The 26,119-nt window shown below is 59.5% G+C and overlaps 1 protein-coding gene across 1 annotated transcript in view; it reads right to left on the bottom strand.

The window, feature by feature from the left end:
* Window positions 1-10,393: 10,393 nt before the first annotated feature.
* Window positions 10,394-26,119, bottom strand: part of LOC121285027 (cyclin-dependent kinase 2-associated protein 2-like) — a 28,687-nt gene continuing 12,961 nt past the window's right edge. Inside the window, exons 3-4 of the mRNA XM_041201128.1 lie at window positions 12,153-12,279; window positions 10,394-10,604 (exon numbers count right to left, since the gene is read on the bottom strand). Coding sequence (XP_041057062.1) covers window positions 10,537-10,604; window positions 12,153-12,279 — 195 coding nt within the window. The 3' untranslated portion in view covers window positions 10,394-10,536. The remainder of the gene's footprint in view (window positions 10,605-12,152; window positions 12,280-26,119) is intronic.

Genomic DNA, 26,119 nt, shown 5'->3' with positions numbered 1-26,119 from the left:
GGAGCTGACACTGAGACGCACACACACGGACTGTACAGGAGCTTGCACTGAGACACACACACACGTACAGGTGCTGACACTGAAACAGACACACACGGACCGTACAGGAGCTGACAGTGAGACACACACGGAGGGTACAGGAGCTGACAGTGGGACACACACGGACCGTACAGGAGCTAACACTGAGACACACACTGACGGACTGTACAGGAGCTGACACTGAGACACACACGGACCGTACAGGAGCTGACACTGAGACACACACGGACCGTACAGGAGCTGAGACTGAGACACACACTTGGCCCATACAGGAGCTGACACTGAGACACACACATGGCCCATACAGGAGCTGACACTGAGACACACACACGGCCCATACAGGAGCTGACACTGAGACAAACACACGGACCATACAAGAGCTGACACTGAGACACACACACAGACCATACAGGAGCTGACACTGAGACACACACACGGACCTTACAGGAGCTGACACTGAGACACACACACACGGACAGAACAGGAGCTGACACTGAGACACACACCTGTACCATACAGGAGCTGACACTGAGACACACACACACACGGACTGTACAGGAGCTGAGACTGAGACACACACTTGGCCCATACAGGAGCTGACACTGAGACACACACATGGCCCATACAGGAGCTGACACTGAGACACACACACGGCCCATACAGGAGCTGACACTGAGACAAACACACGGACCATACAAGAGCTGACACTGAGACACACACACAGACCATACAGGAGCTGACACTGAGACACACACACGGACCTTACAGGAGCTGACACTGAGACACACACACACGGACAGAACAGGAGCTGACACTGAGACACACACCTGTACCATACAGGAGCTGACACTGAGACACACACACACACGGACTGTACAGGAGCTGACACTGAGACACACACACGCACTGTACAGGAGCTGATACTGAGACACACACACGGACCATACAGGTTCTGACACTGAGACACACACACACGCACAGTACAGGAGCTGACACTGAGACACACACACAGACAGTACAGGAGCTGATCTGAGTCACACACACAGACCGTACAGGAGCTGACATCGAAACACATACACGGACCGTACAGGAGCTGACACTGAGACACACACACAGACCATACAAGAGCTGACACTGAGACACACACACACAGACCATACAAGAGCTGACACTGAGACACACACACACACACATACAGACCGTACAGGAGCTGACAATGAGACGCACACACACGGTCCCTACAGGAGCTGACACTGAGATACACACACGGACCGTACAGGAGCTGACAATGAGACACACACACAGACCGTACAGGAGCTGACATTGAGATGCACACACACGGTCCCTACAGGAGCTGACACTGAGACACTCACACGGACTATACAGGAGCTGACACTGAGACACACACATGGACCGTACAGGAGCTGACACTGAGACACACACACGGACCATACAGGAGCTGACACTGAGACACACACACGGACCATACAGGAGCTGACACTGAGACACACACACACAGACTTTACAGGAGCTTGCACGGAGACACTCACAGACGTACAGGAGCTGACACTGAGACACACACAGACCACTGGAGCTGACACTGAGGTACACACACACGGACCCTACAGGAGCTGAAACTGAGACACACACCCGTACCATACAGGAGCTGACACTGAGACACACACACACATGGACTGTACAGGAGCTGACAGTGAGACACACACAAGCACTGTACAGGAGCTGACCCTGAGACACACACACGGACCATACAGGTTCTGACACTGAGACACACACACACGCACAGTACAGGAGCTGACACTGAGACACACACACAGACCGTACAGGAGCTGATCTGAGTCACACACACAGACTGTACAGGAGCTGACATCGAAACACACACACGGACAGTACAGGAGCTGACACTGAGACACACACACGGACCGTACAGGAGCTGACACTGAGACACACACACAGACCATACAAGAGCTGACACTGAGACACACACACACAGACCATACAAGAGCTGACACTGAGACACACACACATGCACAGTACAGGAGCTGACACTGAGACACACACATGGACCGTACAGGAGCTGACACTGAGACACACGCACCATACAGGAGCTGACACTGAGACACACACACATGGACCGTACAGGAGCTGACACTGAGACACACACACAGACCGTACGGGAGCTGACACTGAGACACACACACAGACCGTACAGGAGCTGACACTGAGACACACGCACAGACCGTACAGGAGCTGACACTGAGACACACACACAGACCGTACAGGAGCTGACACGAAGACACACACGGACCGTACAGGAGCTGACACGAAGACACACACGGACCGTACAGGAGCTGACACTGAGACACACACACACAGACCGTACAGGAGCTGACACTGAGACACACACACATGGACCGTACAGGAGCTGACACTGAGACACACACACAGACCGTACAGGAGCTGACACTGAGACACACACACAGACTGTAAGGGAGCTGACACTGAGACACACACACGGACCGTACAGGTGCTGACAGTGAGACACACACACGGAACGTACGGGAGCTGACATCGAAACACACACACGGACCATACAGGAGCTAACACTGAGACACACACACGGACCGTACAGGAGCTGACACTGAGACACACACACGGACCATACAGGAGCTGACACTGAGACACACACACAGACCGTACAGGAGCTGACACTGAGACACACACACGGACCGTACAGGAGCTGACACTGAGACACACATGGACTGTACAGGAGCTGACACTGAGACACACACGCACCATACAGGTGCTGACAGTGAGACACACAAATGGACCGTACAGGAGCTGACACTGAGACACACACACAGACCGTACAGGAGCTGACACTGAGACACACACATGGACCATACAGGAGCTGACACTGAGACACACACACGGACCGTACAGGAGCTGACACTGAGACACACACGGACCGTACAGGAGCAGACACTGAGACACACACACGGACCGTACAGGAGCTGACACTGAGACACACACGGACCGTACAGGAGCTGACACTGAGACACACACACACGGACTGTACAGGAGCTTGCACGGAGACACACACAGACGTACAGGAGCTGACACTGAGACACACACACACGGACCGTACAGGAGTTGACAGTGAGACACTCACGGACCGTACAGGAGCTGACACTGAGACACACACACGGACCATACAGGTTCTGACACTGAGACACACTCACATGGACTGTACAGGAGCTAGCACGGAGACACACACAGACGTACAGGAGCTGACACTGAGACACACACACATGGACCGTACAGGAGCTGACACTGAGACACACACATGGACCGTACAGGAGCTTGCACGGAGACACACACAGACGTACAGGAGCTGACACTGAGACACACACACACGGACCGTACAGGAGTTGACAGTGAGACACTCACGGACCGTACAAGAGCTGACACTGAGACACACACACAGACCATACTGGTTCTGACACTGAGACACACTCTCATGGACTGTACAGGAGCTTGCACGGAGACACACACAGACGTACAGGAACTGACACTGAGACACACACACATGGACCGTACAGGAGCTGACACTGACACACACACAGACCGTACAGGAGCTGACACTAAGACACACACGGACCGTACAGGAGCTGACACTGAGACACACACACAGACCGTACAGGAGCTGACACTGAGACACACACACGGACCATACAGGTTCTGACACTGAGACGCACACACACAGACCGTACGGGAGCTGACATCGAAACACACACACGGACCATACAGGAGCTAACACTGAGACACACACACGGACCGTACAGGAGCTGACACTGAGACACACACACGGACCATACAGGAGCTGACACTGAGCCACACACACAGACCCTACAGGAGCTGACACTGAGACACACACATGGACCGTACAGGAGCTGACACTGAGACACACATGGACTGTACAGGAGCTGACAGTGAGACACACACACGGACCATACAGGTTCTGACACTGAGACACACTCACATGGACTGTACAGGAGCTTGCACGGAGACACACACAGACGTACAGGAGCTGACACTGAGACACACACACATGGACCGTACAGGAGCTGACACTGTGACACACACACAGACCGTACAGGAGCTGACACTGAGCCACACACACAGACCGTACAGGAGCTGACACTGACACACACACAGACCGTACAGGAGCTGACACTAAGACACACACGGACCGTACAGGAGCTGACACTGAGACACACACACACAGACCGTACAGGAGCTGACACTGAGACACACACACATGCACCGTACAGGAGCTGACACTGAGACACACACACAGACCGTACAGGAGCTGACACTGAGACACACACACAGACTGTACAGGAGCTGACACTGAGACGCACACACGGACAGTACAGGAGCTGACAGTGAGACACACACACGGACCGTACAGGAGCTGACAGTGAGACACACACACGGACCGTACAGGAGCTGACACTGAGACACAGACACGGACCATATAGGAGCTGACACTGAGACAGACACATACGCACAGTACAGGAGCTGACACTGAGACACACACACAGACTGTACGGGAGCTGACATCGAAACACACACACGGACCATACAGGAGCTAACACTGAGACACACACACGGACCGTACAGGATCTGACACTGAGACACACACACGGACCATACAGGAGCTGACACTGAGCCACACACACAGACCCTACAGGAGCTGACACTGAGACACACACACGGACCGTACAGGAGCTGACACTGAGACACACATGGACTGTACAGGAGCTGACAGTGAGACACACACACGGACCGTACAGGAGCTGACACTGAGACACACAGACAGACCGCACAGGAACTGACACTGAGACACACACATGGACCATACAGGAGCTGACAGTGAGACACACAAGGACCGTACAGGAGCTGACACTGAGACACACACACACACAGACCGTACAGGAGCTGACACTGAGACACACACACATCGACCGTACAGGAGCTGACACTGAGACACACACACAGACCCTACAGGAGCTGACACTGAGACACACACACAGACCATACAGGAGCTGACACTGAGACACACACGGACCGTACATGAGCTGACAGTGAGACACACACATGGACCATACAGGAGCTGACAGTGAGACACACACAGACTGTACAGGAGCTGACACTGAGACACACACATGGCCCATACAGGAGCTGACAGTGAGACACACACGGACCGTACAGGAGCTGACACTGAGACACACACATGGCCCATACAGGAGCTGACACAGACACACGCACAGACCATACAAGAGCTGACACTGAGACACACACACAGACCATACAGGAGCTGACACTGAGACACACACACGGGCCATACAGGAGCTGACACTGAGACACACACACACGGACCCTACAGCAGCTGACACTGAGACACACACCCGTACCTTACAGCAGCTGACACTGAGACACACACACACACGGACTGTACAGGAGCTGACACTGAGACACACCCACGCACCGTACAGGAGCTGACACTGAGACACACACACACAAGGACTGTACAGGAGCTGACACTGAGACACACACACGCACCGTACAGGAGCTGACACTGAGACACACACACGGACCATACAGGTTCTGACACTGAGACGCACACACACGGACTGCACAGGAGCTTGCACGGAGACACACACACGGACCGTACAGGAGTTGACAGTGAGACACTCACGGACCGTACAGGAGCTGACACTGAGACACACACACGGACCATACAGGTTCTGACACTGAGACACACACACATGGACTGTACAAGAGCTTGCACGGAGACACACACAGACGTACAGGAGCTGACACTGAGACACACACACACACGGACCGTACAGGAGCTGACACTGAGACACACACACATGGACCGTACAGGAGCTGACACTGAGACACACACATGGACCGTACAGGAGCTTGCACGGAGACACACACAGACGTACAGGAGCTGACACTGAGACACACACATGGACTATACAGGAGCTGACACTGAGACACACACATGGACCGTACAGGAGCTGACACTGAGACGCACACACATGGACTGTACAGGAGCTGACACTGAGACACACACATGGACTATACAGGAGCTGACACTGAGCCACACACGGACCATACAGGAGCTGACACTGAGACACACACATGGACCGTACAGGAGCTGACACTGAGACGCACACACATGGACCGTACAGGAGCTGACACTGAGACACACACACACACGGACTGTACAGGAGCTGTGGCCCCTGTGGGACCGTACAGTCGGACTGACGCGCCTGATTCTCTCCCTATCCCTTCCCCTCCCCTCCCCTCCCCATCTGTTCGCCGTGCACGTCCGAGACACATCAACCCTGTGATGATTCCCTTCACCGGAGTGCCTCTACCTCCCTCTTGCCTGATCGACCGGAGACCTGCGCCGGAGACGATTCATTCCTTCCTGATCCCCCTTTCTCTTTTTCTTTTTTTGCTCAAGGTGAGAAGAGAATGGACCAGTCAGCAAGGGTGAGGGGGCCAGCGATGGTCTCTGCTCGAAGTGTGCAGCCTCCGGTACCACAACGTGACCTTACCTACATGGATATTCCGTGTTTGGCTGGAGAGGAGGCTTTGTCCCTCCCTCTCTCGCTGTGTCTCTCAGTCTCTGCTGTGTAAGAGGAAGTACATGTTTCCTGACAGGGTGGGGGGTTGGTGGGGGTGGTTTGTGGTTCCAAAGCTGACAGGCGAAGGGACCAACCTCCCCAGTGAGGCCGTATTGATAGAAAAACCGCCTGAGGCCTAATGGGACTCAGCAGCTGGGGCTCCACAGCGCTTGTACACACACCCCCACCACCCCCCCACCCCCCCAAAAGATGCAGGAGCATCTCTCCGCGCAGCCCCTCATTCACGGAGCCTGGTTGTCTCACGTGAGACGACAGGTCCTATCAGCAGGAGGAGAGATGTGGGGGGTGGGTGGGTGGGTGGGGGGAGGGTGGCAGACAGGTTCATGGAGGGAATCCCACAGCTCGGGGACCCCAGGCAGCTGAAGGCTCGGACGCCGATGGTGAAGCGATGGGGGGATCGGGGGGGGGGGGGGATGGTCAAGAGGCCGGAATTGGAGGAGCGAAGAGATCTCGGAGGATCGTGGGAGGGTTTCAGGGGTAGGGAGGGGTGTAGGGGCTGGAGGAGGTTAGAGAGATAGGGAGGGGTGTAGGGGCTGGAGGAGGTTAGAGGGATAGTGAGGGTTGTAGGGGCTGGAGGAGGTTACAGAGATAGGGAGGGTTGTGGAGGCTGGAGGAGGTTACAGAGATAGGGAGGAGTGTAGGGTTGGAGGAGGTTACAGAGATAGGGAGGGTTGTAGGGACTGGAGGAGGTCACAGAGATAGGGAGGGTTGTAGGGGCTGGAGGAGGTTACAGAGATAAGGAGGGGTGTAGGGGCTGGAGGAGGTTACAGATAAGGAGGGTTATAGGGTCTGGAGGAGGTTACAGAGATAGGGAGGGGTGTAGGGGCTGGAGGCGGTTACAGAGATAGGGAGGGTTGTAGAGTTTGGAGGAGGGTACAGAGATAGGGAGGGGTGAAGGAACTGGAGGAGGTTACAGAGATAGGGAGGGTTGTAGGGGCTGGAGGAGGTTACAGAGATAGGGAGGGTTGTAGAGTTTGGAGGAGGTTACAGAGATAGGGAGGGGTGAAGGAACTGGAGGAGGTTACAGAGATAGGGAGGGGTGTAGGAGCTGGAGGAGGTTACAGAGATAGGGAGGGGTGTAGCGGTTGGAGGAGGTGACAGAGACAGGGAGGAAGGGAGTAAGGGTGAGTCTCTGGAGGGATTTAAACAGGAGGATGAGAAGGTCAGTATTGAGGGTATGCTGGGTGCGGGTCAGTGAGCACCCAGAGGATGATGGACAAACATGACCGGGTGGGAGTTGGATACGGGGATAGCCGACTCTGGGATGATCCAAAGTGGAAGTGGTTTGGGAGGGGTCATGTCTGTCAGGGGGAGCACTCGGTCTGCTCAGTCGAGGCTGGAGCGGCTTTAGGGAGGTGCAAGGAGATTGTATTGCTGCTGACGATGACTTCTGTGTCCGAGAGACTCTCCACCTCTCTCTCTCTCCTTCAAGACGCCACATAAAACCTTGATCTTTGACTGAGCTGTGGGTTACCTGCTGCTCATACCTCCTTATTAAGCTCGCGGTGAAAATTTGATCCGATTTACTCTGTTGTTCAGCCTCGAACAAGTGAATCATTGGGAGATTTGGTGAACTGTGGAACTGTTGAGAAGCTTGTGTCAAAGAGCCACCTAGTGGCCGGGACCTGCAATCACACCGTGACTGTTTACACCTCAAATTTCAATGGGTAATTTTCGTCTGGCACTTTAGAATGTTGAAGCGTTATAAACACAGGATTGGGTTTCAGCGAGTGCACGATGTTCAGTTCCAGAAGGAAGTACGGCGCTCCCTCAGTTCTGACCCTCCGACAGTGCGGCGCTCCCTCAGTTCTGACCCTCCGACAGTGCGGCGCTCCCTCAGTACTGACCCTCCGACAGTGCGGCACTCCCTCAGTACTGACCCTCCGACAGTGCGGCGCTCCCTCAGCACTGACCCTCCGACAGTGCGGCGCTCCCTCAGCACTGACCCTCCGACAGTGCGGCGCTCCCTCAGTACTGACCCTCCGACAGTGCGGCGCTCCCTCAGCACTGACCCTCCGACAGTGCGGCGCTCCCTCAGTACTGACCCTCCGACAGTGCGGCGCTCCCTCAGCACTGACCCTCCGACAGTGCGGCGCTCCCTCAGCACTGACCCTCCGACAGTGCGGCGCTCCCTCAGCACTGACCCTCCGACAGTGCGGCGCTCCCTCAGCACTGACCCTCCGACAGTGCGGCGCTCCCTCAGTACTGACCCTCCGACAGTGCGGCGCTCCCTGAGTGATAACCCTCCGACCATGCAGCACTCCCTCAGTACTGACCCTCTGACTGCGCGGCTCTCCCTCAGCGATGACCCTCCGACTGCGCGGCTCTCCCTCAGCGCTGACCACCCCCCCCCACCCCCCCACTCTGTGCACCACCTCCGGGATTCGCTCGCGCCGATCACGAGGCTCGGGTTGCTGTGGAGCCTACAGCCTGGGTGAGCTGCTGGGAGTTGGCGTGCGCCTGGAGAGAGAGAGAGAGCGTAGTTCAGTGTGTCACAGTCCACATGGTTTAATATTTAATCCTTGGTACACGAGTCTACTTCAGTCCGGCGTAGAAATGACCTTTCGATCTTTATTACAAACTTGTTCTTTAACAAAATACTCCGACAGTGGGGGCCGCAGTGCAGTGGTCAGGGGGGTGGTGTGAGGGGGAGCTGTCTCCATCGATTCAGCCAGGCGGTGGTCTAGGGAGCGTCTCCCAATGTCTCACCCTGACTGTCCCACAAACGTTTCTCCTGAATCTCAGCCCCGGTGGGTGGGGGGGGGATGGGGGGCTGCAGCTAAGATGGGGGAGGGGGGGAGGGTCTCCTCCCAATGCTCGGCCTGACCTCACTCAGCCGGGAGGTGGTGGGGGCGGGGGGGGGGGGGGTGTTGGTTGGTCGGTCCACCTCGGTCAGAATCGCCGATCGGCCGGAATCTGGGACCCTCAGGGGCCCCCACCCTCCACCCCGCCCCACCCCACCCACCCACCGCCGGTCGCCACTTAGGGAGCGTCTCGCAACGTTTCGGCTCATTAGGGAGCGTCTCCAAAAAGACACCGACTGAGGAGCGAAAAGGGGCAGGCGAAGGGGAAAAAAACAGGGAAGGTGCGGGGGGGCGGGGGGATGTCGGGAAGCACCTCCCCACACCAAGGGGAGCGGAAATCTGGAACACCCACCCCCTGAGGGGCTGGTGGAGGAGGGGGGTCAATTGGAAATTTCAACACGGAGATGGAGAGAGATGTGTCGGGTAAGGGGGTTAAAGGGTTACGGAGCCGAGGCCCTTCAGATGGGAGTCAAAATATCAGATTAGCCATTCTCCAATTGACTGAGCAGAACAGGCTCGTGAAGGGGCTGAATGGCCTCCTCCTGTCCCTGTGTAACAGGCTCGAGGCGAGGGGCTGAATGGCCTCCTCCTGTTCCTGATTGGGCAAGCGGTAAACAGAGGAAGGTGACTGGGAAAAGTCCCCAAAATGCTTCGGGCAAAAACCCTTCCCTGAGTGGGAGACACAAAGACGCTCAAAATCAGGAAAGAAGTTATTTAACAGTCTGACCCGGGGAAAGATAAATCTCTGCCCTCCCTCACTGCTTTCCCAAGGGGAACTGCCACTAAACTAGGAAATTTTGCTTTGAAGAAAAAAATTTAATTGTTCGGTTCTCCTCCCCGCTGGCGCGGCCACAAGGAATCATCAGGACATTCGGCCTTGAAAGGGTGGGATCGGGAAGGGGCTGCGGGAATGCCGCACTCGGTCCGTGGGGCTGCTCTCGATGCTATGACCGGGCATTTCGCTCTGTCTCGGCCAAACACTCCCGGACCAGTGCCCTGGCGTGGATTATACCTGTGGGGAGAAAGGAGAGGGAAGATCCCGTGAGTGTCCGGAGCTGTGGTCAGAGAATGGGAATCAGGCTACCTACTGGTGTCCCTCACTCCCGCCCTCTGGCCCTGTCCCCCGTGTCCCTCTCCCCCCGTGACCCTCTCCCCCCGTGTCCCTCGCTCCCCGTGTCCCTCGCCCCCCGTGTCCCTCTCTCCCCGTGTCCCTCGCTCCCCGTGTCCCTCGCCCCCCGTGTCCCTCGCCCCCCGTGTCCCTCGCCCCCCGTGACCCTCTCCCCCCGTGACCCTCTCCCCCCGTGACCCTCTCCCCCCGTGACCCTCTCTCCCCGTGTCCCTCGCTCCCCGTGTCCCTCGCCCGTGTCCCTCGCCCCCCGTGTCCCTCGCCCCCCGTGTCCCTCGCCCCCCGTGTCCCTCGCCCCCCGTGACCCTCTCCCCCCGTGACCCTCTCCCCCCGTGACCCTCTCCCCCCGTGACCCTCTCTCCCCGTGACCCTCTCTCCCCGTGTCCCTCGCTCCCCGTGTCCCTCGCCCCCCGTGTCCCTCGCTCCCCGTGTCCCTCGCCCGTGTCCCACTCCCCCCGTGACCCTCTCCCCCCGTGTCCCTCGCTCCCCGTGTCCCTCGCCCCCCGTGTCCCTCGCCCCCCGTGTCCCTCGCCCCCGTGTCCCTCGCTCCCCGTGTCCCTCGCTCCCCGTGTCCCTCTCCCCCGTGTCCCTCGCTCCCCGTGTCCCTCGCTCCCTGTGTCCCTCGCCCCCGTGTCCCTCGCCCCGTGTCCCTCGCTCCCCGTGTCCCTCGCTCCCCGTGTCCCTCGCTCCCCGTGTCCCTCGCTCCCCGTGTCCCTCTCCGGTGTCCCTCGCTCCCCGTGTCCCTCGCTCCCCGTGTCCCTCGCTCCCCGTGTCCCTCGCTCCCCGTGTCCCTCGCTCCCCGTGTCCCTCGCTCCCCGTGTCCCTCGCTCCCCGTGTCCCTCGCTCTCGCCCCCCCCCCCATGTCCCTCGCTCCCCGTGTCCCTCGCTCCCCGTGTCCCTCTCCGGTGTCCCTCGCTCCCCGTGTCCCTCGCTCCCTGTGTCCCTCGCTCCCGCCCTCCCCCGTGTCCCTCTCCCCCGTGTCCCTCGCTCCCCGTGTCCCTCGCTCCCCGTGTCCCTCGCTCCCCGTGTCCCTCTCCCCCGTGTCCCTCGCTCCCCGTGTCCCTCGCTCCCCGTGTCCCTCGCTCTCGCCCCCCCGTGTCCCTCGCTCCCCGTGTCCCTCGCTCCCCGTGTCCCTCGCTCTCGCCCCCCCCGTGTCCCTCGCTCCCCGTGTCCCTCGCTCCCGCCCTCCCCCGTGTCCCTCGCTCCCCGTGTCCCTCGCTCCCCGTGTCCCTCGCTCCCGCCCTCCCCCGTGTCCCTCGCTCCCCGTGTCCCTCGCTCCCCGTGTCCCTCGCTCCCCGTGTCCCTCGCTCCTGCCCTCTCCCCGTGTCCCTCGCTCCCCCGTGTCCCTCGCTCTCCGTGTCCCTCGCTCCCCTGTGTCCCTCTCCCCCTGAGTCCCCCTCTCCCTCTCCAGCACGAGGATGACTCGAATCTTACCCCGTTTCAGTCGCTCCATGGCGCTCTTACTACCCGCGTAAGTCGGCCGGATTTCTTTGCCCATCTCCTCGATGACCGACAAGAGGTCGGAGTAGGTGCTTTGGGAGGGTTGGGATGGTTTCAGACCCTGAGGGGGCAGGGGGGATGTAGGTACAGGGAGGGAAAGGGGAAGCAGAGGATTACAAAAAGGTCACCGGAAGCCACTAGGTGTAAACCCCCAACCCCTACCCTCCCGGCTCCCCTTCCAGAGAGCGGCACTGGGGTTCCTACTCAGTACTGACCCTCCGACAGTGCTGCATTCCCTTAGTACTGACACTCCGACAGTGCGGCACTCCCTCAGTACTGACCCTCCGACAGTGCAGCATTCCCTTAGTACTGACCCTCCGACAGTGCGGCACTCCCTCAGTACTGACCCTCCGACAGTGCTGCATTCCCTTAGTACTGACCCTCCGACAGTGCGGCACTCCCTCAGTACTGACCCTCCGACAGTGCGGCTCTCCCTCAGTACTGACCCTCCGACAGTGCGGCACTCCCTCAGTACTGACCCTCCGACAGTGCAGCATTCCCTTAGTACTGACCCTCCGACAGTGCGGCACTCCCTCAGTACTGACCCTCCGACAGTGCTGCATTCCCTTAGTACTGACACTCCGACAGTGCGGCACTCCCTCAGTACTGACCCTCCGACAGTGCAGCATTCCCTTAGTACTGACCCTCCGACAGTGCGGCACTCCCTCAGTACTGACCCTCCGACAGTGCGGCACTCCCTTAGTACTGACCCTCCGACAGTGCGGCACTCCCTTAGTACTGACCCTCCGACAGTGCGGTGTTCCCTCAGTACTGACCCTCCGACAGTGCGGTGTTCCCTCAGTACTGACCCTCCGACAGTGCGGCACTCCCTCGGTACTGTCCCTCGGACAATGCAGCACTCCCTCAGCACTGATCCTCCGACAATGCGGCGCTCCCGCAGCACTGAGGCTCCGACAGTGCGGCACTCCCTCAGTGCTGACCCTCCGACAGTGCGGCACTCCCTCAGTATTGACCCTCTGAGAGTGCGGTGTTCCCTCAGTACTGACCCTCCGACAGTGCGGTGTTCCCTCAGTACTGACTCTCTGACAGTGCGGCACTCCCTCAGTACTGAATCTCTGACAGTGCGGCACTCCCTCAGTACTGTCCCGCCGACAGTGTAGCACCCCCTCAGTACTGACCCTCGGACAATGCAGCACTCCATCAGTACTGACCCTCCGACAGTGCGGCACTCCCTCAGCACTGACCCTCCAAAAGTGCGGCGCTCCCTCAGCACTGACCCTCCGACAGTGCAGCATTCCCTTAGTACTGACCCTCCGACAGTGCGGCACTCCCTCAGTACTGACCCTCTGACAGTGCAGCGCTCCCTCAGTACTGACCCTCTGACAATGCGGCACTCCCTCAGTACTGACCATCCGACAGTGCGGCAATCCCTCACTACTGACAATCCGACAGTGCGGTGTTCCCTCAGTACTGACTCTCTGACAGTGCGGCACTCCCTCAGTACTGACCCTCCGACAGTGCGGCACTCCCTCAATACTGTCCCGCCGACAGTGTAGCACCCCCTCAGTACTGACCCTCGGACAATGCGGCACTCCCTCAGTACTAACCCTCCGACAGTGCGGCACTCCCTCAGGACTGACCCTCCGACAACGCGGCGCTCCCTCAGCACTGACCCTCCAAAAGTGCGGCGCGCCCTCAGCACTGAACCTCCGACAGTGCAGCGCTCCCTCAGTACTGACCCTCCGACAGTGCGGCGCTCCCTCAGTACTGACCCTCCGACAGTGCGGCGCTCCCTCAGTACTGACCCTCCGACAGTGCAGCACTCCCTCAGGACTGACCCTCCGACAGTGCGGTGTTCCCTCAGTACTGACCCTCCGACAGTGCGGTGTTCCCTCAGTACTGACTCTCTGACAGTGCGGCACTCCCTCAATACTGTCCCGCCGACAGTGTAGCAACGCCTCAGTACTGACCCTCGGACAATGCAGCACTCCATCAGTACTGACCCTCCGACAGTGCGGCACTCCCTCAGCACTGACCCTCCGACAGTGCGGCGCTCCCTCAGTATTGACCCTCCGACAGTGCGGCGTTCCCTCAGTACTGACCCTCAAACAGTGCGGTGTTCCCTCAGTACTGACCCTCCAACAGTGCAGCGCTCCCTCAGTACTGACGCTCCGACAGTGCGGCACTCCCTCAGTACTGACCATCCGACAGTGTGGCGCTCCCTCAGTACTGTCCCTCCGATAGTGCGGCACTCCCTCAGTACTGACCCTCCGAGAGTGCAGCATTCCCTCAGTACTGACCTTCTGACAGTGCGGCACTCCCTTAGGACTGACCCTCCGACAGTGCGGTACTCCCTCTGTACTGACCCTCCGACAGAACGGCACTCCCTCAGTACTGACCCTGTGACAGTGCGGCACTCTCTCAGTACTGACAATCCGACAGTGCGGTGTTCCCTCAGTACTGACCCTCCGACAGTGCGGTGTTCCCTCAGTACTGACTCTGACAGTGCGGCACTCCCTCAATACTGTCCCGCCGACAGTGTAGCACCCCCTCAGTACTGAACTTCGGACAATGCGGCACTCCCTCAGCACTGACCCTCCGACAGTGCGGCGCTCCCTCAGTACTGACCCTCCGACAGTGCGGTGTTCCCTCAGCACTGACTCTCTGACAGTGCGGCACTCCCTCAATACTGTCCCTCCGACAGTATAGCACCCCCTCAGTACTGACCCTCGGACAGTGCGGCACCCTCTCAGTACTGACCCTCCGACAGTGCGGCACTCCCTCAATACTGACCCGCCGACAGTGCTGCACTCACTCAGTACTGACCCTCCGATAGTGCGGCGCTCCCTCAGTACTGACCTTCCGACAGGGCGGTGTTCCCTCAGTACTGACCCTCCGACAGTGCGGCGCTCCCTCAGTACTGACACTTCAACAGAGCGGCGCTCCCTCAGTACTGATAATCCGACAGTGCGGCGCTCCCTCAGTACTGACCCTCCGACAGTGCAGTGTTCCCTCAGTACTGACTCTCTGACAGTGCGGCACTCCCTCAATACTGACCCTCCGACAGTGCGGCACTCCCTCAGTACTGACCCTCCGACAGTGCGGCACTCCCTCAGTACTGACCCTCCAACAGTGCGGCACTCCCTCAGTACTGACCCTCCGACAGTGCGGCAGTCCCTTAGTACTGACCCTCCGACAGTGCGGCACTCGCTCAGTACTGACCCTCCGACAGTGCGGCACACCCTCAGTACTGACCCTCCGACAGTGCGGCAGTCCCTTAGTACTGACCCTCCGACAGTGCGGCACTCGCTCAGTACTGACCCTCCGACAGTGCGGCACTCGCTCAGTACTGACCCTCCGACAGTGCGGCACTCCCTCAGTACTGACCCTCCGACAGTGCGGCACTCCCTCAGTACTGACCCTCCGACAGTGCGGCTCTCCCTCAGTACTGACCCTCCGACAGTGCGGCGCACCTTCATGACTGACCCTCCGACAGAACGGCGCTCCCTCAGTACTGATCCTGTGACAGTGCGGCACTCCCTAGTACTGACCCTCCGACAGTGCTTCACTCCCTCAGTACTGACCCTCCGACACTGCGGCACTCCCTCAGTACTGTCCCTCCGACAGTGTAGCAGCCCCTCAGTACTGACCGTCGGACAATGCTGCAATCCATCAGTATTGACCCTCAGACAGTGCGGCGCTCCCTCAGTACTGACCCGCTGACAGTGCGGCGCACCCACAGTACTGACCCTCCGACAGTGCGGCACTCCCTCAGTACTGACCTTCCGACAGTGCGGCACTCCCTCAGTAGTGACCCTCTGACAGTGCGGCACTGGGGTCCCATACTCGGTACTGACCCTCCGACAGTGCGGCACTCCCTCAGTACTGATCCTCCAACAGTGAGGCACTCCCTCAGTACTGACCCAACGACAGTGCAGCACTCCCTCAGTACTGACCCTCTGACAGTGTGGTGTTCCCTCAGTACTGACCCTCCGACAGTGCGGTGTTCCCTCAGTACTGACTCTCCGATAGTGCGGTGTTCCCTCAGTACTGACTCTCTGACAGTGCGGCACTCCCTCAATACTGTCCCTCCGACAGTGTAGCACCCCCTCAGTACTGACTCACGGACAGTGCCGCGCTACCTCAGTGCTGACAATCCGACAGTGCGGCACTCCCTCAGTACTGACCCTCCAACAGTGCGGTGTTCCCTCAGTACTGACCCTCCGACAGTGCGGCGCTCCCTCAGTACTGACGCTCCGACAGTGCGGCACTCCCTCAGTACTCACCCTCCGATAGTGCGGCACTCCCTCAGTACTGACCCTCCGATAGTGCGGCACTCCCTCAGTACTGACCCTCCGAGAGTGCAGCATTCCCTCAGTACTGACCTTCTGACAGTGCGGCACTCCCTCAGGACTGACCCTCCGACAGTGCGGCGCTCCCTCAGTACTGACCCTCCGACAGTGCGGTGTTCCCTCAGTACTGACCCTCCGACAGTGCGGTGTTCCCTCAGCACTGACTCTCTGACAGTGCGGCACTCCCTCAATACTGTCCCTCCGACAGTGTAGCACCCCCTCAGTACTGACCCTCGGACAATGCGGCACTCCCTCAGTACTGACCCTCCGACAGTGCGGCACTCCCTCAATACTGACCCGCCGACAGTGCGGCACTCCCTCAATACTGATCCGCCGACAGTGCGGCACTCCCTCAATACTGATCCGCCGACAGTGCGGCACTCCCTCAATACTGACCCTCCGATAGTGCGGCGCTCCCTCAGTACTGACCCTCCGACAGTGCAGTGTTCCCTCAGTACTGACCCTCCGACAGTGCGGCGCTCCCTCAGTACTGACCCTTCAACAGAGCGGCGCTCCCTCAGTACTGATAATCCGACAGTGCGACGCTCCCTCAGTACTGACCCTCCGACTGTGCGGTGTTCCCTCAGTACTGACCCTCCGGCAGTGCCGTGTTCCCTCAGTACTGACTCTCTGACAGTGCGGCACTCCCTCAATACTGACCCTCCGACAGTGCGGCACTCCCTCAGTACTGACCCTCCGACAGTGCGGCTCTCCCTCAGTACTGACCCTCCGACAGTGCGGCTCTCCCTCAGTACTGACCCTCCGACAGTGCGGCACTCCCTCAGTACTGACCCTCCGATAGTGCGGCGATCCCTCAGTAGTGACCCTCCGACAGTGCAGCGCTCCCTCAGGACTGACCCTCCGACAGTGCGGTATTCCCTCTGTACTGACCCTCCGACAGAACGGCGCTCCCTCAGTACTGACCCTGTGACAGTGCGGCACTCCCTCAGTACTGACCCTGTGACAGTGCGGCACTCCCTCAGTACTGACCCTGTGACAGTGCGGCACTCCCTCAGTACTGACCCTCCGACACTCCGGCACTCCCTCAGTACTGTCCCTCCGACAGTGTAGCAGCCCCTCAGTACTGACCCTCGGACAATGCTGCACTCCCTCAGTACTGACCCTCGGACAGTGCGGCACTCCCTCAGTACTGACCCTCAGACAGTGCGGCACTTCCTCAATACTGACCCATCGACAGTGCAGCGCTCCCTCAGTACTGACCCTCCGACAGTGCGGCACTCCCTCAGTACTGACCCTCCGACAGTGCTGCACTCCCTCAGTACTGACCCTCCGACAGTGCTGCACTCACTCAGTACTGACCCTCCGACAGTGCGGCACTCCCTCAGTACTGACCCTCCGACAGTGCTGCACTCACTCAGTACTGACCCTCCGAGAGTGCGGTGTTCCCTCAGTACTGACCCTCCGACAGTGCGGTGTTCCCTCAGCACTGACTCTCTGACAGTGCGGCACTCCCTCAGTACTGTCCCTCCGACAGTGCGGCACTCCCTCAGCACTGACCCTCCGACAGTGCGGCGCTCCCTCAGTACTGACCCTCCGACAGTGCGGCACTCCCTCAGTACTGACCCTCCGACAGTGCGGCACTCCCTCAGTACTGTCCCTCCGACAGTATAGCACCCCCTCAGTACTGACCCTCGGACAGTGCGGCACCCTCTCAGTACTGACCCTCCGACAGTGCGGCACTCCCTCAATACTGACCCGCCGACAGTGCGGCACTCACTCAGTACTGACCCTCCGATAGTGCGGCGCTCCCTCAGTACTGACCTTCCGACAGTGCGGTGTTCCCTCAGTACTGACCCTCCGACAGTGCGGCGCTCCCTCAGTACTGACCCTTCAACAGAGCGGCGCTCCCTCAGTACTGATAATCCGACAGTGCGGCGCTCCCTCAGTACTGACCCTCCGACAGTGCAGCGTTCCCTCAGTACTGACTCTCTGACAGTGCGGCACTCCCTCAATACTGACCCTCCGACAGTGCGGCACTCCCTCAGTACTGACCCTCCGACAGTGCGGCACTCCCTCAGTACTGACCCTCCGACAGTGCGGCACTCCCTCAGTACTGACCCTCCGACAGTGCGGCACTCCCTCAGTACTGACCCTCCGACAGTGCGGCACTCCCTCAGTACTGACCCTCCGACAGTGCGGCACTCCCTCAGTACTGACCCTCCGACAGTGCGGCTCTCCCTCAGTACTGACCCTCCGACAGTGCGGCACTCCCTCAGTACTGACCCTCTGACAGTGCGGCACTCCCTCAGTACTGACCCTCCGACAGTGCGGTGTTCCCTCAGTACTGACCCTCCGACAGTGCGGTGTTCCCTCAGTACTGACCCTTTGACAGTGCAGCACTCCCTCAGTACTGACCCTCCGACAGGGCAGCACTCCCTCAGTACTGACTCTCTGACAGTGCGGCACTCCCTCAATACTGTCCCGCCGACAGTGTAGCACCTCCTCAGTCCTGACCCTCGGAAAATGCAGCACTCCATCAGTACTAACCCTCAGACAGTGCGGCACTTCCTCAATACTGACCCATCGACAGTGCAGCGCTCCCTCAGTACTGACCCTCCGACAGTGCGGCACTCCCTCAGTACTGACCCTCCGACAGTGCTGCACTCACTCAGTACTGACCCTCCGACAGTGCGGCACTCCCTCAGTACTGACCCTCCGACAGTGCTGCACTCACTCAGTACTGACCCTCCGAGAATGCGGTGTTCCCTCAGTACTGACCCTCCGACAGTGCGGTGTTCCCTCAGCACTGACTCTCTGACAGTGCGGCACTCCCTCAATACTGTCCCTCCGACAGTATAGCACCCCCTCAGTACTGACCCTCGGACAGTGCGGCACCCTCTCAGTACTGACCCTCCGACAGTGCGGCGCTCCCTCAGTACTGACCTTCCGACAGTGCGGTGTTCCCTCAGTACTGACCCTCCGACAGTGCGGCACTCCCTCAGTACTGACCCTCCGACAGTGCGGCTCTCCCTCAGTACTGACCCTCCGACAGTGCGGCACTCCCTCAGTACTGACCCTCCGACAGTGCGGCGATCCCTCAGTACTGACCCTCCGACAGTGCGGCGCACCTTCATGACTGACCCTCCGACACTGCGGCACTCCCTCAGTACTGTCCCTCCGACAGTGTAGCAGCCCCTCAGTACTGACCGTCGGACAATGCTGCACTCCATCAGTATTGACCCTCAGACAGTGCGGCGCTCCCTCAGTACTGACCCGCCGACAGTGCGGCGCACCCACAGTACTGACCCTCCGACAGTGCGGCACTCCCTCAGTAGTGACCCTCTGACAGTGCGGCACTGGGGTCCCATACTCGGTACTGACCCTCCGACAGTGCGGCAATCCCTCAGTACTGACCCTCCGACAGTGTAGCACCCCCTCAGTACTGACTCACGGACAGTGCCGCGCTACCTCAGTGCTGACAATCCGACAGTGCGGCACTCCCTCAGTACTGACCCTCCAACAGTGCGGTGTTCCCTCAGTACTGACCCTCCGACTGTGCGGCGCTCCCTCAGTACTGACGCTCCGACAGTGCGGCGCTCCATCAGTACTGACCCTCCGACAGTGCAGCATCCCTCAGTACTGACCCTCCGATAGTGCGGCACTCCCTCAGTACTGACCCTCCGATAGTGCGGCACTCCCTCAGTACTGACCCTCCGAGTGCGCAGCATTCCCTCAGTACTGACCTTCTGACAGTGCGGCACTCCCTCAGGACTGACCCTCTGACAGTGCGGCGCTCCCTCAGTACTGACCCTCCGACAGTGCGGTGTTCCCCTCAGTACTGACACTCTGACAGTGCGGCACTCCCTCAGTACTGACCCTCCGAGAGTGCAGCATTCCCTCAGTACTGACCTTCTGACACTGCGGCACTCCCTCAGGACTGACCCTCCGACAGTGCGGTACTCCCTCTGTACTGACACTCCGACAGAACGGCGCTCCCTCAGTACTGACCCTGTAACAGTGCGGCACTCCCTCAGTACTGACAATCCGACAGTGCGGCACTCCCTCAATACTGTCCCGCCGACAGTGAAGCACCCCCTCAGTACTGAGCCTCGGCCAATGCGGCGCTCCCTCAGCACTGACCATCCGACAGTGCAGCATTCCCTCAGCACTGAACCTCCGACAGTGCAGCACTCCCTCAGTACTGACCCTCCGACAGTGCGGCACTCCCTCAGCACTGACCCTCCGACAGTGCGGCGCTCCCTCAGCACTGACCCTCTGACAGTACGGCACTACCTCAGTACTGACCCTCCGACAATGCGGCACTCACTCAGTACTGACCCCCCGACAGTGCAGCACTCCCTCAGTACTGACTCTCCAACAGTGCGGCGCTCCCTCAGTACTGACCCTACGACAGTGCGGTACTCCCTCTGTACTGACCCTCTGACAGTGCGGCGCTCCCTCTGTACTGACCCTCCGACAGTGCGGCGCTCCCTCTGTACTGACCCTCCGACAGTGCGGCGCTCCCTCAGTACTGACAATCCGACAGTGCGGCGCTCCCTGCGTACCGAACTTGCGACAGTGCGGCATTCCCTCAGTACTAACCCTCCGACAGTGCGGCACTCCCTCAGTACTGACCCTCCAACAGTGCAGCGCTCCCTCAGCACTGAACCTCCGACAGTGCAGCACTCCCTCAGCACTGACCCTCCAACAGTGCGGCGCTCCCGCAGCACTGACTCTCCAACAGTGCGGCGCTCACTCAATACTGACCCTCTGACAGTGCGGCACTACCTCAGTACTGACCCTCCAACAGCGCGGCGCTCACTCAATACTGACCCTCTGACAGTGCGGCAGTACCTCAGTACTGACCCTCCGACAGTGCGGCGTTCCCTCAGTACAGGCCCTCCGACAGTGCAGCGCTCCCTCAGTACTGACCCTCTGACAATGCAGCACTCCCTCAGTACTGAACATCCGACAGTGCAGCATCCCTCAGTACTGACCCTCCGACAGTGCGTTGTTCCCTCAGTACTGACCCTCCGACAGGGTAGCACCCCCTCAGTACTGACCCTCGGACAATGCGGCACTCCCTCAGTACTGACCCTCCGACAGTGCGGCACTCCCTCAATACTGACCCGCCGACAGTGCGGCACTCCCTCAGTACCGACCCTCCGATAGTGCGGCGCTCCCTCAGTACTGACCCTCCGACAGTGCGGTGTTCCCTCAGTACTGACCCTCCGACAGTGCGGTGTTCCCTCAGTACTGACCCTCCGACAGTGCGGTGTTCCCTCAGTACTGACCCTACAACAGTGCGGCGCTCCCTCAGTACTGACGCTCCGACAGTGCGGCACTCCCTCAGTACTGACCATCCGACAGTGCGGCGCTCCCTCAGTACTGACCCTCTGACAGTGCAGCATCCCTCAGTACTGACCCTCCGATAGTGCGGCACTCCCTCAGTACTGACCCTCCGAGAGTGCAGCATTCCCTCAGTACTGACCTTCTGACAGTGCGGCACTCCCTCAGGACTGACCCTCCGACAGTGCGGTACTCCCTCTGTACTCACCCTCCGACAGAACGGCACTCCCTCAGTACTGACCCTGTGACAGTGCGGCACTCTCAGTACTGACAATGCGACAGTGCGGTGTTCCCTCAGTACTGACCCACCGACAGTGCTGTGTTCCCTCAGTACTGACTCTCTGACAGTGCGGCACTCCCTCAATACTGTCCCGCCGACAGTGTAGCACCCCCTCAGTACTGACCCTCGGACAATGCGGCACTCCCTCAGTACTGACACTCCGACAGTGCGGCACTCCCTCAGTACTGACCATCCGACAGTGCGGCGCTCCCTCAGTACTGACCCTCCAACAGTGCAGCACTCCCTCAGTACTGACCCTCTGACAGTGCAGCACACCCTCAGTACTGACCCTGCGACAGTGCGGCGCTCCCTCAGTACTGACCCTCTGACAATGCGGCACTCCCTCAGTACTGACCATCCGACAGTGCGGCGCTCCCTCAGTACTGACCCTCTGACAGTGCGGCGCTCCCTCAGTACTGACCCTGTGACAGTGCGGCACTCCCTCAGTACTGACAATCCGACAGTGCGGTCTTCCCTCAGTACTGACTCTCTGACAGTGCGGCACTCCCTCAGTACTGATCCTCCGACAGTGCGGCACTCCCTCAATACTGTCCCGACAGTGCGGCACTCCCTCAGGACTGACCCTCTGACAACGTGGCGCTCCCTCAGCACTGACCCTCCAAAAGTGCGGCGCTCCCTCAGCACTGAACCTCCGACAGTGCAGCGCTCTGTCAGTACTGACCCTCCGACAGTGCGGCACTCCCTCAGTACTGACACTCCGACAGTGCGGCACTCCCTCAGTACTGACCCTCCGACAGTGCGACCCTCCCTGAGTACCGACCATCCGACAGTGCGGACCTCCCTCAAAACCGACCCTCCGACAGTGCAGCATTCCCTCAGTACTGACCTTCCGACAGTGCGGCACTCCCTCAGGACTGACCCTCCGACAGTGCGGTACTCCCTCTGTACTGACAATCCGACAGAACGGCACTCCATCAGTACTGACAATCCGACAGTGCGGCACTCCCTCAATACTGTCCCGCCGACAGTGCGGCACTCCCTCAGTACTTACCCTCTGACAATGCGGCGCTCCCTCAGTACTGACCCTCCGACAGTGCGGCACTCCCTCAGTACTGACCCTCCGACAGTGCGGCACTCCCTCAATACTGACCCGCCGACAGTGCTGCACTCCCTCAGTACCGACCCTCCGATAGTGCGGCGCTCCCTCAGTACTGACCCTCCGACAGTGCGGTGTTCCCTCAGTACTGACCCTCCGACAGTGCGGTGTTCCCTCAGTACTGACCCTCCAACAGTGCGGTGTTCCTTCAGTACTGACCCTACAACAGTGCGGCGATTCCTCAGTACTGACGCTCCGACAGTGCGGCACTCCCTAAGTACTGACCATCCGACAGTGCGGCGCTCCCTCAGTACTGACCCTCTGACAGTGCAGCATCCCTCAGTACTGACCCTCCGATAGTGCGGCACTCCCTCAGTACTGACCCTCCGAGAGTGCAGCATTCCCTCAGTACTGACCTTCTGACAGTGCGGCACTCCCTCAGGACTGACCCTCCGACAGTACGGTACTCCCTCTGTACTGACCCTCCGACAGAACGGCACTCCCTCAGTACTGACCCTGTGACAGTGCGGCACTCTCTCAGTACTGACAATCCGACAGTGCGGTGTTCCCTCAGTACTGACCCTCCGACAGTGCGGTGTTCCCTCAGTACTGACTCTCTGACAGTGCGGCACTCCCTCAATACTGTCCCGCCGACAGTGTAGCACCCCCTCAGTACTGACCCTCGGACAATGCGGCACTCCCTCAGTACTGACCCTCCGACAGTGCGGCACTCCCTCAGTACTGACCATCCGACAGTGCGGCGCTCCCTCAGTACTGACCCTCCAACAGTGCAGCACTCCCTCAGTACTGACCCTCTGACAGTGCGGCACTCCCTCAGTACTGACAATCCGACAGTGCGGTCTTCCCTCAGTACTGACTCTCTGACAGTGCGGCACTCCCTCAGTACTGATCCTCCGACAGTGCGGCACTCCCTCAATACTGTCCCGCCGACAGTGCGGCACTCCCTCAGGACTGACCCTCCGACAACGCGGCGCTCCCTCAGCACTGACCCTCCAAAAGTGCGGCGTTCCCTCAGCACTGAACCTCCGACAGTGCAGCGCTCTGTCAGTACTGACCCTCCGACAGTGCGGCACTCCCTCAGCACTGACCCTCCGACAGTGCGGCAGTCCCTCAGTACTGACCCTCCGACAGTGCGGCACTCCCTCAGTACTGACCCTCCGACAGTGCGACCCTCCCTGAGTACCGACCCTCTGACAGTGCGGACCTCCCTCAGTACCGACCCTCCGACAGTGCGGCATTCCCTCAGTACTGACCTTCCGACAGTGCGGCACTCCCTCAGGACTGACCCTCCGACAGTGCGGTACTCCCTCTGTACTGACACTCCGACAGAACGGCGCTCCCTCAGTACTGACCCTGTGACAGTGCGGCACTCCCTCAGTACTGACAATCCGACAGTGCGGCACTCCCTCAATATTGTCCCTCCGACAGTGTAGCACCCCCTAAGTACTGACCCTCGGACAATGCGGCACTCCCTCAGTACTGACCCTCCGACAGTGCGGCACTCCCTCAATACTGACCCTCCGACAGTGCGGCACTCCCTCAATACTGACCCTCCGACAGTGCGGCACTCCCTCAGTACTGACCCTCCGACAGTGCGGCGCTCCCTCAGTACTGACCCTACAACAGTGCGGCACTCCCTCAGTACTGACCATCCGACAGTGCGGCGCTCCCTCAGTACTGACCCTCTGACAGTGCAGCATCCCTCAGTACTGACCCTCCGATAGTGCGGCACTCACTCAGTACTGACCCTCCGAGAGTGCAGCATTCCCTCAGTACTGACCTTCTGACAGTGCGGCACTCCCTCAGGACTGACCCTCTGACAGTGCGGTACTCCCTCTGTACTGACCCTCCGACAGAACGGCATTCCCTCAGTACTGACCCTCGGACAATGCGGCGCTCCCTCAGCACTGACCCTCGGACAATGCGGCGCTCCCTCAGTACTGACCCTCCGACAGTGCAGCGCTCCCTCAGTACTGACAATCCGACAGTGCGGCACTCCCTCAGTACTGACCCTCTGACAGTGCAGCACTCCCTCAGTACTGTCCCTCCGACAGTGTAGCACCCCTTCAGTACTGACCCTCGGACAATGCGGCAATCCCTCAGTACTGACCCTGTGACAGTGCGGCACTCCCTCAGTACTGACCCTCCGACAGTGCGACGCTCCTTCAGGACTGACCCTCCGACAGTGCGACGCTCCCTCAGGACTGACCCTCCGACAGTGCGACGCTCCCTCAGGACTGACCCTCCGACAGTGCGACGCTCCCTCAGGACTGACCCTCCGACAGTGCGGCGCACCCTCAGCACTGACCCTCCAACAGCGCAGCGCTCCCTCAGCACTGACCCTCCGACAGTGCAGCACTCCCTCTGTACTGACCCTCCGACAGTGCGGCACTCCCTCAGTACTGACCCTCCGACTGTGCGGCATTCCCTCAGCACTCACCCTCTGACAGTGTGGCGCTCTCTCAGCACTCACACTCCGACAGTGCGGCACTCCCTCAGTACTGACTCTCTGACAGTGCGGCGTTCCCTCAGTACTGACCCTCCGACAGTGCAGCACTCCCTCAATACCGACCGTCTGACAGTGCGGCGCTCCCTCAGTACTGACCCTCCGACATTGCAGCACTCCCTCAGTACTCACCCTCCGACAGTGCGGCACTCCCTCAGTACTCACCCTCCGACAGTGCGGCACTCCCTCAATACTGACCCTTCGACAGTGCGGCACTCCCTCAGTACTGACCCTCCGACAGTGCAGCAATCCCTCAGTACTGACCCTCCGACAGTGCGGCACTCCCTCAGTACTGACCCTCCGAGAGTGCAGCACTCCCTCAGTACTGACCCTCCGAGAGTGCAGCACTCCCTCAGTACTGACACTCCGACAGTGCGGCATTCCCTCAGCACTCACCCTCCGACAGTGCGGCAC

This window comes from Carcharodon carcharias, chromosome 12 (genome assembly GCF_017639515.1).
Source record: "Carcharodon carcharias isolate sCarCar2 chromosome 12, sCarCar2.pri, whole genome shotgun sequence".
Taxonomy (NCBI): domain Eukaryota; kingdom Metazoa; phylum Chordata; class Chondrichthyes; order Lamniformes; family Lamnidae; genus Carcharodon; species Carcharodon carcharias.
Note: the sequence above shows the minus strand (reverse complement) of the source record. Positions and strands in the feature narration are given on the sequence as shown.